The sequence below is a fragment of the Aythya marila genome (genome assembly GCF_965140915.1).
Source record: "Aythya marila genome assembly, chromosome: 2".
NCBI classification, from domain to species: domain Eukaryota; kingdom Metazoa; phylum Chordata; class Aves; order Anseriformes; family Anatidae; genus Aythya; species Aythya marila.
The window spans coordinates 35,267,620-35,285,824 of record NC_139043.1 but is presented as its reverse complement, the minus strand read 5'-3'; the positions used below and the strand labels follow the sequence as shown (position 1 = coordinate 35,285,824).

Below are 18,205 nucleotides of genomic sequence, written 5' to 3'. Positions count from 1 at the left end.
ATAAATAAATAAAAAATGCCACCTTCCTGCAGCATTTATCTACCGAAGGAATTATTCAATACATATATCCCAGAATATATAACAAGAGACTTTTTGCTTGCGTTTACATGTAATTTTTTTTATTTGTATGACTAAAAGTCATCAGAGCCTATAACCATGTCAAATAATTCTCCATGAAAATTACTTAAATATCTTTTAGCAAACCATAACTATTAGAGTCATTATTTACCTATTTCTACCCACTTAGGTTACAAGTAGTTACCCAAAAAAAGTCATCACACCATGCAAGAGGAAACAAGAAATGACATTAATGCAAGAAGTAGTAAAAGCAGTAAGAAATTGTGCATTTGATAGGTACTCCAACTAAAATGAAATGTATAACTGATTAGTTCCTTCTATCAAAAAAGATTAATGATGTGCTTGGACTGTAACATTTTAAAATACAAATACATTCTGAAATCCGGGCTCTAAAGTAGCCAACATTACAACAACATTTAATTAATATACTAAAAAATGTCTGACTTTATCTAAGCCTATAAAATTCTGTCAAATCAAAATAAATAATAAGAGATATCTAACTGAAAACGTAGGATATTTCTGTACTCACATTTGCCTAGGAAAACACACACGCACTCCCAGCCAAATAATTCAAACTTTGTTATCTTCCAATGAGTCTAATGATTTACCAGGTGCGTGTAAAATTCAGTCTCAGAAGGACCAGATTTTGCTAAAACTCGAACACATTTTCATACCACCTTAGTCTTTTTAATCCTATATAAAGTCTCGCAATTTTACTTTAAAATAAATATAGCAAATAGAGTATACCTCCGTGAAATCAATGCATGCAGTGTTTAAATACACTGTAAAACTTCTTAGCAGTCAAAGAAGCAACCAAACGCTGAGTAAAAATGATCCAAAGCACAGAATTTACAAGTCTACACACCTTGACAGCAACAGCCCCATGAATAGTTTGGAAAGTCATCATTCACTGGCCACTAAGAGAGGATCTCAGCCTTGACTCTTGATAAACATAAATTCCCAAAGACGACAAACATTGCGACAAAAAGTAAAAGAAAAAATAACCATCCCACACAATAAATCCATGCTTATAGTTTATGCTCTTGGAGGAGTAAATTTTCTCCTCCCTCTCTTCCTCCTCTTAAAAAAAAAAAAAGAAAAAAAAGAATAAAAAAATAACATCTTGGAGCTTACTCTGGAGTAACTATGAGTTACTAGTTTTCCCAGGCTTGGGAGCACAGTGAGGGGATGCACATTGCTGCAATTCTAACATTTGCGTGTCTAATACAAAGTAACACAGCAAAAGCCAAGATATTAAATTCTGCCCATGGCATTCAGTTTCACAGATTTTCGTCTTCCTCTACCTTCAAAAGTTTCCTGCCAACCAGCGAAAAGACGAGTAACTAACTGCTCATGAGATTACACCACACTTACAGCTTTGTTGCTGCTTGAAATGTATTTTATTTTCTTTATAAAATAATGGGTAATCTTTAAAATTGATTTTAGATGGTTTGAGGCATTACACCAGAGAAGTAATGAGCACTAATGTCAATGATATTGGACACAAATTCATTTTAGCTTTATTTCATGTCCAGTACAATTCTGCTAAGCCTTGAACTGCTAAAGCCGTGTTATTAACTCAGCAGTAACCTAACACAGGGAACAGCAAACAAAAGTGATAAGAGTACAGACTGATCAGGACCTCAAGGCTACCGTCCTTTTTCTGCAGCTATAATTCAATTTCCAATTTTACTTTACATTGGACTCATTATTTCACAGTCATTTTCTTCTCTGCTTCACAGTGCCATCTGGAGGTGGAAAGAGTGAAGGGAAACCGAGGGGATGAAATTAAATGTGCACAAGGCTAATCCCACATGCACATTTTGGGGGCGGGCTGGAGGATACCAAACACACAAAGCATTCTGCAATGCATTTAAAACCCTCCTGCAAGCAAATATACCCACACCTTTCACCCAGTCACATACCCTTGAAACATTTCTTCCTTCTTTTAATTAAAAAATAACTTCTGCTTCCCCCCCTCACCTGAACCAACAGGTTGGATCGCTTTTTAATTGCATCCTTCAAGCGATCAACATGAAAAATAAATGCTGTGCTATCCGTAAGGGTTACATTTTCCTGTTGGATATGCTCCCGTTGCAAGGAAACGACCACACGTTTGTCACCAGATGCTGTGGTGGCATTAAGTGCTGGTACAGCAGTCGCCCTTCAGGGCCTTCGCTGTCCCAGGGACACGTTGTGGGAGCTGGTGGGAAAAGCAGGTTTGGCTCCAAGGCCTTCAAAATGAAGAAGGCAGGAGGAAAGGCTGAATGCCCTGATGTTAATGCTCAGATACACGTGTGTGGTGTGAACGCAACCAGTAGCAGAGTGTTTCTCGAGGAGTTTTACTGCAGCGGGTGTCAGTGCCGAGCCGCCGTTGCAGCGAGTCGCGTCACTTCTCCCCGCAGCCGTGCTGATGCAGGAGTCACGGCTCCCTCTGCTAACTCCTACAGGCTGCCTGGCCTCGTTCAAGGGAACAGCAGACTTTCTATGCATGCCTAGAATAAGAATGCAAGGCTAAATCCTGCAAGTCTTCATCACATCAGTAGTCATTACTTGTCAGAGATCTCACTCCTCTCTGCCAGATTGCTCACATGCATAATGACTGCTTATGTGATTAAGGGGGCTGCAGGATAAGGCTCTACATTTGAATTACAGTTAATAAAATCATTTTTTATTCGTGGCCATGCGGATCTCTGTTTGTAAGCTTTCAGTAAACGCCCGTGATCTCTAGACCTTTAAAGAAGAAGGGCAGAAAATGCGACTTTCCAACCCGAAGAAATAATGTCATTTTTGAGGAAACGCCGGGCAGTACGTGAGGAGCATTTCTCCTTCCCCATGTTACAGCAGAGCATTTACAAAAGACAAAACATGTGCTTTGTCTTATTTGGACGGGGTCCAAAATCTGGTTTTCTTCAACATGATTTTATTAGGTATATTATACACTGCTCTGCTGGAGGAGAGCAACATATGGCCGAACAGTACAACTTAATCCTAACTAAAGATTTCCTGTATCTACTGTAACCTAATACAATGACAGATGCACACTTGTATGTGTGTGGAAGGTTAACACTCCGATTTTGTTTTCAACAAATTTACTCTGCCCATTTACATCATATCACGAGGGAAAGGGGAAAATAAAACTTGAGAGACAACAGATCACAGCCTGGGCTGTGGTGCCCTCTATTGAACATCCGCTCAGCCTCTCGCAGCGAGCGCAGGGCTCCGCAGTAAACAAAGCTTCATTTCCTCCTTTTAAAAAGCCTACTGTGTCTCCTCATTCATTTTTTATAACAGAGGAAATGTTACTGATAGCAAGCAACTGTGAAGCAACTGTTTAGGATCTGATAATGAATACATTTAGGAATTAACCGACACATGCCTGCAAAGCATTATTCACTTCAATGGATTTGCTTCCCTCGCCAGAGAGGAAATAGTTTCAAGGTTTTGCTCGGAACAGCTCCACTGGAAAGAGGCGGCCACCATCCACTGGAGGAAATCCTACCTGCCCCACGGCCACCAGTGCTGCTGCCTGTTCTGCGCTGACGAAGGAGCCTCTGAGGCCCTGGCAGGCTGGGATCCATCCTCCTCGGAGCCAGTCTCCCACTTTCCACATCTGCCTGTCCCCATGGGGACTTCTCAACACCTACACCAGCTTCTGCTTGCAGGACCACAGAAAATCTAAATCCCAAAGTTAAACCTGTGCAGCTAAACAGGGCTGAAAGCAAACGGGATCTTACAGAACCCAGTATTATAAGGTAGTTTTAATTTTGACCTCCAGTTTAAGAATAAGCTTTTCCAGTGAATCTATCCTCAAATCCATGAGGATACCTACCAGAAAAAAAACACACATCATTTTCCTTATTCTTACAAAGTAATTCATAATTGAAAATGGGCTGGCTGGCTTCCGTTAATGCAAATGGGTTTTTGAAATATTAAATTATGCCCAGACAAGAAGTAAGCCTTACAGCTCTTCATCATTCAGAGATAATAACCTGTACGACAAGCAAGTCCGACCCTGTATTTGTGTGGTAAAGCCAAACCAAAACTCAAAACCCACTTCCAGGCTTCACCAAACTCTAAGGCTTTGGTTTAGTTTCCAGCTGTCGGCATGCTCAGCATGAAGAAGCTACAAAAAGGCCCTTTCTAAGTGCCTCAGCGTGCTACCTAGTTCTGTGAAGGAGGACAAGAGGACTCTATAGCTGCCTACATACAGGTGATGTGAAGGTGCTCCCAGGATAAAAGACAGGAACTGACACTTCTGGCATGTGGCTACCATCCTGGCAGAGGCTGCAGCAACCTTCTCACACTGAGCAACAGGCAGGAACAGAAAGGGTTTAAAATCTGAACTCCATTGTCAGGTATGGCTTGGATCCCGATGCTCTCACAGTGTACTGAATATAGCTTGGGTTCCTGTATCACCTTGACAGATACACATAGGTTAGGACCCAATTCCTTCCCTCTGTCACAAAGAAATATCAGCAAAGGCTGTGAGCTTGTGCACGATGACTGCTGCCACTGCTGCGGGGAATGAGGCACTCAGCTTTGTGGTTCTGAGCAATACAACTGTGTCCTGGCTCCTTTCCCACTCTCTTCCCAATATACCAGGGAGGTCCTGCCTTCCCCTGTCGCTGCCACACCAGAGAACTTGTAGCATCCATACCCGGACTTCATGTAAAATCAAGTCTGTCTATATGTTTTTATATACATTTTTTTTCTTCTGCCTTTGCATAAACTATATATATACACTCTCTATATAAACTGCCAATATGTAAAGGCAGAAGAAGTGGGATGGTGTCAGCGGTATCAGCTGGAGCAAGTCCAAAATCAGCAGCGATCACATGCAAGATTTAAAGACAATGCGCTCATCAATGAGTTCCACAAGAGAAAGAAATCACAACCTTTGGTTCAGACTTATTTAAAAAAAAAAAAAAAAAAAAAAAAAAGCATCATGGCAGCCTAGTTCAGCCACTAAAAACTAAAAAGATGCCTTCTATAAATAGCAGTACATCAGACATGCCAGCCAGCAGAGGGCAATGGTACGGCACATAATTTGCCAAGCCAATTCATCACAACACTACTGTATCTCTGAAAATTCCTTCCAACTATTCCCCCGGGCTGAGAGAAAAGCCGACACCTTTCCAAATGGCATCCAAGTTCAAACATTTAAATCATCTCCTTACGACAGAGATGCCTCTTTTCTCACTCCTGGACTAAGAGCAGCAAGGTAACATGCTCAACGCGCTGTCATTTTCTCCTGTCAGTACCCATTTAAGACAGACATCCACAAAATTGGAGAGTGATGATCTGTTTTTAGAGAATCTACCTCTGTGTCTTGTCTTCTGAAGCATTGACAGCAGCTGTAAATATTTCTGATGCTGCAGTATTGTCCCGTGTTAACAGACGAGCCTCTTCACTATTTTAATATGTGAGTGATTTTGAAAACACGCTGCTCCGTGGGGCAGCACACCTAAGGCTGTGTAAGCACAGCTAAAAATTGCTCAGACACAGGGACCTGAACTACCTGTGGTCTGACTGGCCATTACTGCTCTCTCTCCTAGAAGCACCATCACTAGTTCACTGTTTTTCTCTTGTGAGGTGAAGAATAAACACTAATTCTTTTCTGCTTTCCTTTCCCCATCTTGTAAGTCCTCAACTAGTATGTAGTGACCATCCCTTTGGCACAGATCCTGTATATAACTGTACACAGAAATATTCCTGCAGCTCCCACAATGGCTAGCTCCTCCTGCCTTCAGTTATTGAGCCTAACATGCATGCCTTGGGATCAATCATTTATCGTCTGTTATGGAAACCTATAATTATAACATACTGAGTAGAGAAACAGTGGTCCAGTATTCCCCCTGCCCCGTGACCACAAGGCCTAAAACCTACTTAAATGATTATTTTTTCCTTTGCTTACGCAGTTCTGATTCATGGAAACACTGATAATAAAAGAAGACAAATGTCTCTGTTCTGCTTTACCATGCCCTTAACCCAAACAGTGGCTAAAGACAACCTCCAAACTCACTCATAGTTCCTGCTGTAGCAACTCTGAACAGATCTGCACTCATAGCAGCAGTGTCAGGATATCAAGAGAATGGCAGAGAAAGCAGAAGATTACACCGACAAGGTCTCTGCCACTGCATATGATAAAGGGGTTACAGCATTGCAGTACTAAAACTAACACTGTGCCTCCTTGTAACTCAAGTCAGAGGCTAGCTAAGACTGCACTGCTCCTTTACACTACCCCTTTACATAACCACACAGATGAATGATCTTATACAGACTGCAGCTGTAGTGAAAATTATCACAGCTGCTAGAGCTTGTTTATGTCAGTGAGACTGGTAAACACAGTAATTGGCATTATAGGAAGTGTACGTGTTAGGAGATCTCACTATGGAACTTACCCAAGCCCACAGTGTTTTAGCCCACAGGGTTCATTAGAAAGGTGTTCATTTTCCATGAATATCAAGATGGAAAGAAGTTTATTTCTTTTATAAGAACATTTAGCTCTTTCTTGGAAGCTATAAATAGACATCACTATGAAGGACCTTTCAACCTTAGTTCTGAATCACAATTCAATATAAATCCAAACCTATTAATTTTAATCAGTCTATGAAACACAATGGAAAAGCCCAAGTTGAGGTTTCCGTGCAACCGGCAGAGCTGAAGGCATGTATGTGAAATATGACTTTGTGCAAATAAAGCAAAAAATAAAACCAAATGAGCTGCCTATCTAGACGACCACAAGGTGGCTCTCACGCACCGGAGATGAGTTATGTTCAATCCGAAAATTGATGACATCATAAAAATGCCAACATCTCTGCGATAAGCTGTACTTACTTTTCCAGGAATTCTTGCAGACCCTGCCGACGATGGTCCACGTGATGCGGATTGTTCATATTGAAAAAGGGAGTTTTAGATGGCAATTCGGGTAACTGTCTTTATAAACAACAAGCAAACACACAGTTAAAACCAAAACCGAAACAGCAGAGAAAAACGCTGCAAGAAAATGCCAACCCCAAGCATTTGAAATTCATGAGCCATGTTCCAGAAGCTCAGGAAACTGAATTTGAGAATGTACGGTTAAGAAAATGGGGGGCTTCTGACACAACTTGAAAGGAAAAATAACTCAGATTTTTCTGGTCCAGTTGTTAGGCCTGCAGACATGCCTGGTTAGGTCATTTATGGCCCTTGGAGAACCTAACCACATCCTAGGTACACTTGTGCTGTTGTTACCAGTCAGTTTAAGCAGAACAACCTCAGCTCAACATGGCCTTGAGTCTGCCTTGCCCAGATTGTCCTTTCTGCTACCTGTATATAGCAAAAGGAAAAACATTAGCTCGGATCTGTTAGAAATTAAAACTGGGGCTCACCAAACAAAGGCCATCAGTACAAATCACTTTTTCTGGATTTAAAGCAGAGAAAGTGCCTTGTACAGAATAAGCTTGTACGACTGCAAGGATGCACTTGTACAAATGCAGGATACTTTCTAGTTCTCATTTTTACTGTTCTCAGAATTAAGGTAAAACAATGCTCCTCTTTCACGTGTTACTGACAGATTGTTAAGTAGGTATCTAATGAAACAAACCAATCATAAAAAGTTGCTCACATGAGCACAGCATTGCTCTGAAGCCTCTGCCGAAGCCAAACAAATTCTCGAAAGCGTCGTCTAACACAGGATGTTTTCCTTGTGAAGCACATACTGTTTGTCTGTTGAGAAATTGAAAAAGAAAGGTTACTTGTAAAGCAGCTTAACCTGACATGCAGGCATGACATCAAAAAGCATCTGAGATGCTAACCCTTGACACACCAATGGAAAGCTTGATAATTAATTCAATTTAGGTTAAGGACTATGCTTTAGCTCAGACAGGACTGATGACAGTTTCTACAGTTTCTCAGTGATTTATTTTTTTTTCCTTTTTTAAAGGAAGAGATAAGGATCATGGCACAACTTGCAGTAACAAGAAAAAAATCTCAGAAAGAAAAATTTTAGCAGACAGTGCCAAACTTTGCTAGGGAAAAAAAAAAAAAAAAAAAGAAAAACATATTTAGTTTTCTAGTTAAAATCCTGCAAACAGCTGTTCTGACAGTGCGTGATCCTCCTTAAATCTGAACTGACATAACTCCTTTCTGCAAGCAGCAGCATTTGGAAACTTTCCCACAGAACACTACTACTCGACTAGAAAACGCCAATTCATCAAAAGAGAAACAATTCATGGAAATGAGATGCTTTTTCCAACTTTTCCGATGGAGCATACATTTAGGCGAAACCCAGCCTCCCAGACAGGACTCCATTATAAAATTGCCTGCAGTCCAGCCAGCCCTCAAGAGCCTGCCAGGAGCCACAGCTCTTCCACAGGCACACGATGCAGATTGTGCAGGGCCCAAAGGTGCCAGCTTTCCAGAATAGATCCTGGCTACCTCACAGCTTAAGAAGGCAAATACTCCAGGAGCTGGGCAGAAGGGGTATCCGGCTGTTCTAAGAACCTGGCAGATGCAAGACTTTGAACCCAGCTAGTAACCTGGGTGGTAGGACTGACCCAGACTTGGTCTCTAGCAGTGTTCTGGTAGTCCTGGCAGCGTTCTGGTAGGAGATGTTGCCTGTCAGCTTCTGAGATGCCCAGCACTGAGTCACATAACAGCACGTCTGAGTGACTTCACCCCAACTTAGCAGTTGCTGAGAAAGATGGCAATACACTTCTATTGAGAAACACCAATGTCTACTCCACCCACCACCAAATCTACAGAATGTCTCTTTAGCAGAAGCCAAAAATGTAATTGCTTTCGTATCAGTACTTACACCACGCTGCAGAGGTTTAACAGCTGAGTGCCGCACAGGGTGAAAGTACTTGTCTTGATAGATACTGAACAAGCAATCATTTGACTGTTTGCTCACATTACACCAAGTGTTTAGCTTTCCCACACAGAAGGGAAATTCTGTCTGCCTTGTGCCAAACCATCAACTATGTAACTTGGTGCTTTCCAACTCTTTGCTGGAGAGCTGATGCACTTCAGAAAATTTATTTACATTATAGTTAAAAACCCTGGATCTAAATTTAGGAAATTAGGATAACTCCTTCCATGTATCACCCACCAAATGACAACAATCAACAAAATAAAATGATGTACAGGACAGGTTTAAGACAAAAGAAAACCATGACTCTAAGTGCATTCCATTAACAAATGGTGGACTACAATAATGAACCTGAATGTACTTAATTGACATATACCATCACCACTAAGGTGGTATAACATGAATATCAAGGTATGATGAAAACAAATACATTGGATCACCAAGTAACTTGGCAAATAGAAGAGTCAAGAAGAATTTAAAGTAAAAATAATCAGATACTTATCTGAAAACAAAGTTGTTTTCAATGTGAACACTTGAACATCAAAATTCTTTTATAATGTTAAGATATCACTGACCATGACAGTCTTCTAGTTGATGAGTAAAGCTAAGAATAGCGTCTGTTGCAATACACAGTGGAATGCAAGTGTAAATGCAATATCAGGTCCTATTTCCAGCTCTTTCATAGACTTTTCTGCATGGTCTTTTTGGCCACTCTACCCTTACCTGTTCTACTGCATTTCAGCTGTTAAAAGGAGAATAATAACCTGCAGTCTCCCATAAGCATTGTAAAGAAATTCTATTAATACCCGAAGCGAGCCCCAGCTCAGACAGAAACAGCAGTACGAGTCCAAAGAATCTCTAGTGATGTTTTTATACTCACATGGATAAATATCTCATAGTCGACGTAAGAATGCCATGAGTCTTCTTTCTGTGTCCTGGGGTCTCGCACCAAGACAGTAACAAATTCCTGCAAGTGCATAATAAAAATCAAGCAATTAATTTCAGAAGACAAAGGGAGCCTGAAAGACTCTCTTGATTGCTCTGCTGTTCCACAAACTACTGTGCTCAGATTAAAAGCTGAACTGCTGTTTTATTGAATTTTGCAACCCTATAAAAGGAGAAGCAAAAAGCAATGAATCATCTGAGCTATACCACATGCCCAGGAAATTCTTTGCCAAACTGCTAGCTGAAGAGGAATATTTCAGATTAAGTAATACTGTGAAGTTATATACATGCTTCGTGTGTGGGAGAGTTGGTTATCTTGGTAACTACAAACAAAAAATCTAACGTTCAAGTCACGCATCTGAGATAGAACTAGGTAGGCATTAAAATGGGCTTTTCCCACCCTTGTATTCAGCATTCATATAACATTTTATTTGACCCTAAATTTCTTCTGTCATTTTATCTACCCTCTTTTAAAATCAAGTATTCAAGCCCATCAATTTCAGGGATCTGAGTTAAGTGCTCAGTACCTCCACAAAGGGCTGAAGACCTGACTTTGTTCTGAACTTAAAATTTCTTGCTCCAGCAAGAAAAGCATACTTTTCCCACAGGAAAAATATGGCATTCTCCATTTTCAGGGGACAACATAGAATATTTATCCTAGAAATTGCCATATCTAGCCTATTTCCTTATAAATCATATGTTTACATAACAACATAGAGCATTCCCAAACAACTTAAGAGTGATCCTGAAGGAATGAGAGAGGCCTGTGGGTATTACTGGAACGTAATTAGGCATCATTAATAGTAATTGGGAGCAGCTGAAGAATCACATGCCTCTGAGTGTTATCAGCTAATAACAACATGAAATCCTGTATCAAAAACAAACACGGCAAACCTGTGTGTTGATACTAAGATGGAAAAGGTTTCTTTAAAATATGAAGGCTGAAAGTGCCTCTAACTACCTGTCATTTCCACAGGGAAAGAGCAGGCTGCCCAAATCCAATTGTCTAAATAAATGATTACCCCAAAGAGCTAAGCCAACCACTTAAATAATGACTTAACGAAATGCTTTTAAGCTGTAGATATATTTTGGCTGAGAGGAAGGCACTGTGCTCCAAATCCAGGTACAGGAGTCAACTATAGGACAAAGTTTCTGACAAATAACATGCTTTTTTAGCAGCTCTCTTTTCATAAATCAAGAAATCTTGATCTTGAAAGATCTCAAAATGTGTCTCCAAACCACGAATGTCACAAATAAAACCCTTACTCTTCAGCCAGTTCCCCCCCACCCTCTCTCCCCACCACGCACACCAGCAGCAAACGTGGAACAGACCAGCAGGAGGGGAGCACGAGGACATCCTTGACAGGAAAAGATGCATTTTCCTGACCGGTCATTGCCCTCTGTATGTGGCAGGGAGGTGTTTGTGGTCCCCATTCAATCATTTATCATGCAGGAGCAGCTGATTTTATGGCAGAACTGTTTCAGAGAAGAGGAACCTGTGGCCTGGTGGAGCCCCAAGTTTTATCTCATATAGCCTGGCTCTTAGTCACAGGGGTGTTTTCTGCACTATTGCTGGGTACCGTCTTGGGGTCTGTCAGGAGTTCCTTGCCAAATAAAGCTTGCTTAAAAGTCTCCCATCACCTCTGCTGCTTCTTTCCTCACTGAAGAGCCTGGAGGCCTGATTCGCCTCTGCTCTGCACTCTCTGCAGATTTTTACCCCTGTGCCAACCTGGTACGAAAGGAACCAAAGAACAGCGTTGCAACTATTCCTGCTAGCTGAGGGTCAGGCCTTTGCTAACAGAACGACACCAGTGGGAGACATGACAAAGTTATTCCTCCTCCTGAGCAGATCCTGAGCACCAAACAAAGGATATAAAATCATTTTCAGTCCAGTTTTCCTTTTCCTCCTACCTCAGTTTCCATCATAGCATACATTCGGTCCCATTGCAACAACTTTTCATATCTACAGTCTTATTTTCTCCTTTTTTTTTTTTGTCTTTCCCCAACCTTCTCCTTCCCTGTGTCTCATTCTTCCCAGAGCCACAAACACTTCTAAATTTTTATTTTTTTTTCTGAGCCCCAAGTGCATCAGTCCTGCAAGCCAGAAGAAGCACAATTATGCCAGGAAGCTTCAAGCAGGACATTGCTCTCCTCTTCCTCTCAGCTACTGCAGCTGGACTGTAAATAGCCTGCTTACAGCCCAGCCTCGGGTTCCCTTCCTGCCATCCATTGCCATATCATCTTCCCGTTATGCTTGCTGTTGCCTAAATTCCTCAAATTATTTCATTTCCAAGCAACCTTCTCCTTTCCAAGGGGTCAAAATAAGTAAACTACTCCCTTAAAACCTCTATTATACCAAAGTATTATGACAGAAAGCTACTATTGGATATGCCATGGGATAGTAATGGGATGCCTTGCAAATGATTCCGGGCCACGTGATTTCCACACAAAACCCTGTGCACTTTCAATTTCCAGTTAAATGGCCCCCAGGTCTCAATACTGCAGAAGTCAAACACCTTTCAGGCTCCACCTATACAAGAAATAAGGCCCACTGTGCTTGTTGTGGTAGTCGGGTGTCTGGGTAGCAAATCACTGCCCCAGAAGTAGAAGTGTTTTATGGTTACAGCAGAGCACTTCAGTAAGATGCCACGCTCAAATATAGTCAGCATGAGCTCCAACTTAAAACACCTTAATCTCAGCAGAAGACTGGATGTTTGCTTGTTTTTTCCCCCTTCATTTGCTGATGGATACCAAGACTGAGGTCAGAATGAAGCAAGACAGGCATTAAGCAATTAGAAAAGAAAACCAAACTGTCCAGCCTTTCTCAAGATCTCCAGTACTTCCCTTCCAGCCATCGTGAATCCAGCAAGTTCTCCTTCCAGTTCTTGCTACACTTTCTACTGTTCTGGAAAAGCCATATTACACACGTGAACCACCCTTCCTCCTTTAAGCCTTGTCCTGTATACAAAACCCCACTGGGATACCAACACTGGTTGAATCCAAGCAGCCCAAATTGCCTACTGTGGACACCACAAAAGGCGTTTACACAGCCACCAGCTCGTACAAGGCCAATGTTCATGCACAGGCAATGTTAGGGCTTAAGCAGAGGTAGGTGGCAGAATATTCCCCTGGGAGACAGCTTTTGTAAGCTCAGTCCACTGGTCATAAACTTTACATAGATAAAGCATCTTTGGGTAATAACTACCTTTGAATATACTCCCCTCCCTCCCAAACTTGCTACAAAAACCAGGATACCTTTAGTAGGCATCTGTCTTCAGGTAAGCTGCTGTTCACCTGGGATGGGTGAGGCTGAACTCTTCACCCACAGACCACATGAAGACCAGCTTCATCTTCTATCACAAGACTGTGTTGCAGGCCAGCCTTACAAAAGGGGAAGCAGAACCCAAAAAGAACCAAAGCTTCAGGGAAGTTTTACTACAATCAGCTGCAATCCTTTTCAAGGTGTCTTCTCCTTCCCAGTTCAGCTTGTTTTTTCCAGAATTGCAGAATTGTATGACACCACATTATATATACTTTGCCTTTTTTTTTTTAATTATTATTTTTTATTTTTATTTTTATTTTTTTTCTGAGGGACACAATATCCTGGACATGTCTATTATACATGCAAGAACAGCATGTTTTCTGCAATGCCTAATGCAGACCAGAATTTACTGCTGACAGCCCAAAGTGCCTAAACTTGGCAGTGGAAGCCTCCTGCATTGGGAACTATACAGACTCAACAGAAAGCTACTAGTGAGTGGCATCTCTGTTTATTCCTTCTCCCTGGAAATTGTGAAATTCATAGGCAAAACATTTCCTATCCAAACTGCTAGCACTATAACTTCCATCTGGATTCCAGCCATCACACTGGCCCAAATACCCTCAAGAGCAACTTCACATCTGCCCCAAAACTGAATTAGCGAGGAATTCTGTTGAGGATGACTGAGAAAAAACTGAAAGAGATGTCTCTCTCATGTAGAACAACTCTGCAGAGTTACTGCACGTGCAAGCAGAGCAAACACATGAGTACAAGAAGCAGTCATCACTACTTGGCAAACAGGAATAAGCCGAGCAGCTTCTCTGGCTGGATGTGCCTCTTAGTTCAAGGCTAACATGGCTGCGATTTCTGTGCCTGCCAGCCTAGGCATGGCACCATGGGCACTTCATGACTCTGTCCATAAGAAGTGGGGCAGTCCCAGCTGTTAGGGTCAAAAATAAAAGACAAAACAGCCAAAGTGAGCCCAAGGTCTGGTGGGTACCTACCTCTCATAGTTACAGTCCTGTACAAAGACAGGAGTGCTGCCAACAGAGGAAAAGGGCAGTACTGAGGTCATGCAGACACAGGCACTGAAGACTGAATTGTTCCTCTCCAAAAAGAGGAGTATGCCATAAAAGCAGCTGAAGCAAAGAGAAGACTTTTTCTTAAAAAATAAAAATCTCCTGTTGGAGATATTTTTCACCAATGCCAGGGATTTCTCAGAAATAAGGCATAAGCTAAAAGCTCCAATATGTAGAATTTGACCACAAGAACTATGTTTCTGAGAAGTCTTTTTTTTTATTTTCCCATTAGGAAAATAGGAAATCTGACATGGAAACATCTATTTTTAATATGGGAACAATCTGCCACGAGAGGGAGGAATAAAAATAATCCTGCATTGGAAGATTATGTGCTTCATTCATTCCAGCTGCGTCTAATTCAAATCTGTGTGCTCAGGACAGCGTCAGGTGATAGCCTCATGCTCCACGGTGCCACTGTTACGCGTCAGATTAGTCAATAACCTCCAAAGAGTCATTTTCCATAAAGCATCCTAGAAAAAGAGTTTCCCATCAGGTTGTCTAGTAGTAAAAGAATCAACCACAAATGAAATGGGGCTTTTCACACTGGGACCTACCCTCCATGCATGCTCAATAGTAAGGCTGGTAGGAAATGAACAGCTGAGATAAAATGACTTGTTTAAACTTTGAGTTTGCTGGCGCTGAGCAAAAGAGAATGTGCAACTTACGATACTTGTGGTCCACATTCATCTGGAAATCAGAGCTCAAGCCTCACTCAAATCATTATGTCTTAAAAAATACCTGATGACTGATGGAGAGAAGACTGAAATCCCAGTCCTTCTCTCCCACATGCGTGTCTGAGTCACTTATGCAGAGTCATTTACTTTCTTCCTCTCTGATCCACTGAATATTGAAGGAACTGGCAGTGCATCACTCCAGAATATTCTGTAGCTTGACAATTAAAGCATAAAGAAGAAAACAAGTATTTCCTGGCCTGTGTGAATGCCCTAAGCCACTCTCTTGGTGGATAAAGAGAAAGAGAAGGTAAGAGAAGATATAGCCCCCAGCATATTAACCAGGTGCAACAGGAGGTTTATTATATTTGTCCAGTATTGGCATGCAGGTGAGAGAGGCAGAAGGCATCTCCTTTATCAGCCCTGAAAGCTTCTTCTTTATCAGCCCTGAACAAGCTCACAAGTCAAGCAATAAGTTACTCAGCAGTGTCCAGACCAGCCCGTGCAGATTTGCTGATGCTCATTAAATCCTCTCCTGAAGAAGGCTTAGACACTTCTGGAAGGGAGCTACTGCCACAGGTATAGGAAGGAACTGCTTGGGGGGGACATTGAGAGCTAAGTTTTGGATTTAACAGCACACACAGCTAAACTAAGAAGACATGCATATGCTAGTTTTCTGTGAACACTCACATTATTTCTGCTATTTAGAATATAAATACCCAACACAACCATATAGCAGCCAAAATATCAAAGGTGCAAATTGCCAGTTCTCCTGATTTCACTGGTGGTAGCAGTGGTAAAAGACTGACTGTCCAGAAGGTGCTGCTCCTGTAAAGCACCAGTGGTTAGCTGCTTCTAACTCTTCCTGCAATGTGCTAACAACCTTGGGGCACGTCAGTTTAAGCACTTTAATATCTGGTTCAAGTACGTGGCTTTCCTATGTGGCAATAATTAGCTCATACAGAGATTCCCTGCTAAATCAGTGATCAGGAGTTAGACTGCTGTAACCATTGCATAATTAACTGAGCTGGGTTTGGGCTAAAACAAACCGCAAAGAACAAGGGATCCCTGCAGGGTCAGCTGTAGCAGAGCCAGGGCTCCAGCTTGTTTCCTAAAATCCAACTCCATTATCTAAAACAGCAGTACCTCCACGGAATATATACACTGTCTTCTCTCTGCGTGCCAGGTGAGTCCAGCTTCTCACACTCCTATGCATCCCTGCATTGACTTCCAGGCCGGGATGCACACTAGCAATTAGCTGGAGCAGACAATTCTTGGTGTTCCTTGATTAAAAGGAAGCATTTTATTAGCGCCTTGCTAAAAACAAACCAGTCATGGAGCCTACTCAACAGCACTTGAAAAAGGAGGAAACAAAGCATCACTGTGGTTCTTGAGGACAAGAACCACAGCAGTGGAGCAAGTAGCAGATGTGCATTTCAAAGGAATCCTTCCTCAAAACTGCCTGCAGGGTTTGCTCTTTAGTCCTATTAACCTGTTTTCCCTGTGGGCCGTGGATAAAGTCTGGCTCCAAACAATACTACAGAATGCTACTGTTGATTTAATTTTGTTGGTAAATTCATTGCATTCAAAGACTCATCCATATATGTTTTAATTGCAAAACAATTTGTATCCTTGAATGCTTCTGTAAACTCATTTTAATGTATTATTTCAATTAAGTGGTTTCTGACTTTGAATGGTTTGAACAGCAAAATATTATTTTCAATAACAATTACTGTTTTCAGAAAACTTTTACCTACAGTTATGCATTAGTATTGCCCCACCAGTGACAGCAGACATGGGTACTGCCACAAATGAAAGGCTTTTGTCTCTCATGGACATGAGTGGTCTTTGAGGTCTCTTTCTCCTGTGTTTGTCCAGAACACTTAAGTCAATGGGGCCTTATCTGCATCTTAATTCTGCATCACAAATTTTAAATAAATACAAATATCAAAAGAAATGGTGGTAAAATAGGTGAGTATTTGATAGAGCCTTATTAGTTGTATCTGATTAAACCCACTTCATTTACTGGCATTGATCAAACATGTTGACCTGGGCCTGCAAAGCAGGAATCACCATTTGCCATATACTACCTAGATCCGTTCTAATTTAATTTAATTCAGGTCCTAAAATGAGACAGCCACACTGGAAGTTACAAATCACCAATTATGTGTTTTCTTTTTCTACCCAGGCAGCACTGCCAGACAAAAAAAAAAATCTGCAGTGCTGCCTTTACTGCAATTTCAGAGTAGGATCAGGTGGGGTTTAAATATCCTGTCCGAGTGTCTTCCTCTGGCTAACATCAGCCCTCATGTACACAAATTAAGAGGACTGGGGGGCAGGAAACTGCATTTCTCGGTTTAGGCAGAAAGTCGGTTTCACTTCTCAGTCCTCTTGTTTTAATGTGATACAAAGTTTAGGTTGCAAATTTTACTGAAAATAGTTTAAAACATTGACAGTAACAGCGATTACATCATCAGTCCTTAAAATGACTGTCTTGTTTTTTTTATAATTCTAAAAATTCCCGCATGTTTCTTAAATGAAGAAAGCAATATGACAGGTTTCATGAAACTGTCATTTGGTGTCAAAGGGTCCTCCTGAGTAGTCTGGAACACCCTGACCTAGAAATGCCAAAGAGCAAGAATTACAGGATTTTCAGGATCTTCCTTAGGATGTTCATGGCAACTACTAAAGAAGACTGCACTGTGTCATTCAGGCAGCTAACTATTCCTAATCACATCAAAATGAAGGCAGCCAATGGTACGATGAATTTGTGTAAGTAAAAGCAATCAGACAGTCTCAAAGCCAATGGTGGAACTGAGGGCATAGCAAAGTGTTGATTAAAATTGCTTCAAGGAAGTCAGTTTGGAAACAGCATATAAGACAAACCAAATTCAGTCTGTTTAGCCACAGAAACTTCTTTTCCTTTCCTTTCTATCTTGCAGTACTCATGGACTACTCTGGGGACTGGGCCACTGTCAGAACTATAGCATGACATAACTCTGATATTCTCAGTGTTTACCCCAAGGTGGAGCATCATGCCATGCTTTGTTCCCAGCATTTCACCTCTTTTATATATCACATCTTAATCACCAGCATCTGAGCACTCCAGAGACTTCACTGCATTTTAAGTGGAGATACTCCAAAGAAAAGTCAGTCTGACTTCAGGTTTAGTCGGCTGTATTGAAGAAATAGATGGCTTTCCTTGGAATTATGCAGTACACAGCTATTGGTAAATGTTAAAAGAAAAAAAAAATGCCATGACCAACTATTTTACTTAATCTGACAGATGACAAACTGTAATCTCAATGAAATACACTCC

At 41.3% G+C, this 18,205-nt stretch overlaps 1 protein-coding gene across 3 annotated transcripts in view; it reads right to left on the bottom strand.

The window, feature by feature from the left end:
- Positions 1 to 18,205, bottom strand: part of SNX10 (sorting nexin 10) — a 38,594-nt gene that overhangs the window by 4,508 nt on the left and 15,881 nt on the right. For 2 of the 3 annotated variants that reach the window (XM_082752795.1, XM_082752796.1), the window contains exons 3-5: positions 9,813 to 9,899; positions 7,688 to 7,788; positions 6,919 to 7,017 (exon numbers count right to left, since the gene is read on the bottom strand). In XM_082752795.1, coding sequence (XP_082608921.1) covers positions 6,919 to 7,017; positions 7,688 to 7,788; positions 9,813 to 9,899 — 287 coding nt within the window. Of the gene's footprint in view, positions 1 to 6,918; positions 7,018 to 7,687; positions 7,789 to 9,812; positions 9,900 to 11,788; positions 12,040 to 18,205 lie in introns of those variants that run through there. The other variant, XM_082752797.1, reaches the window with a different exon arrangement.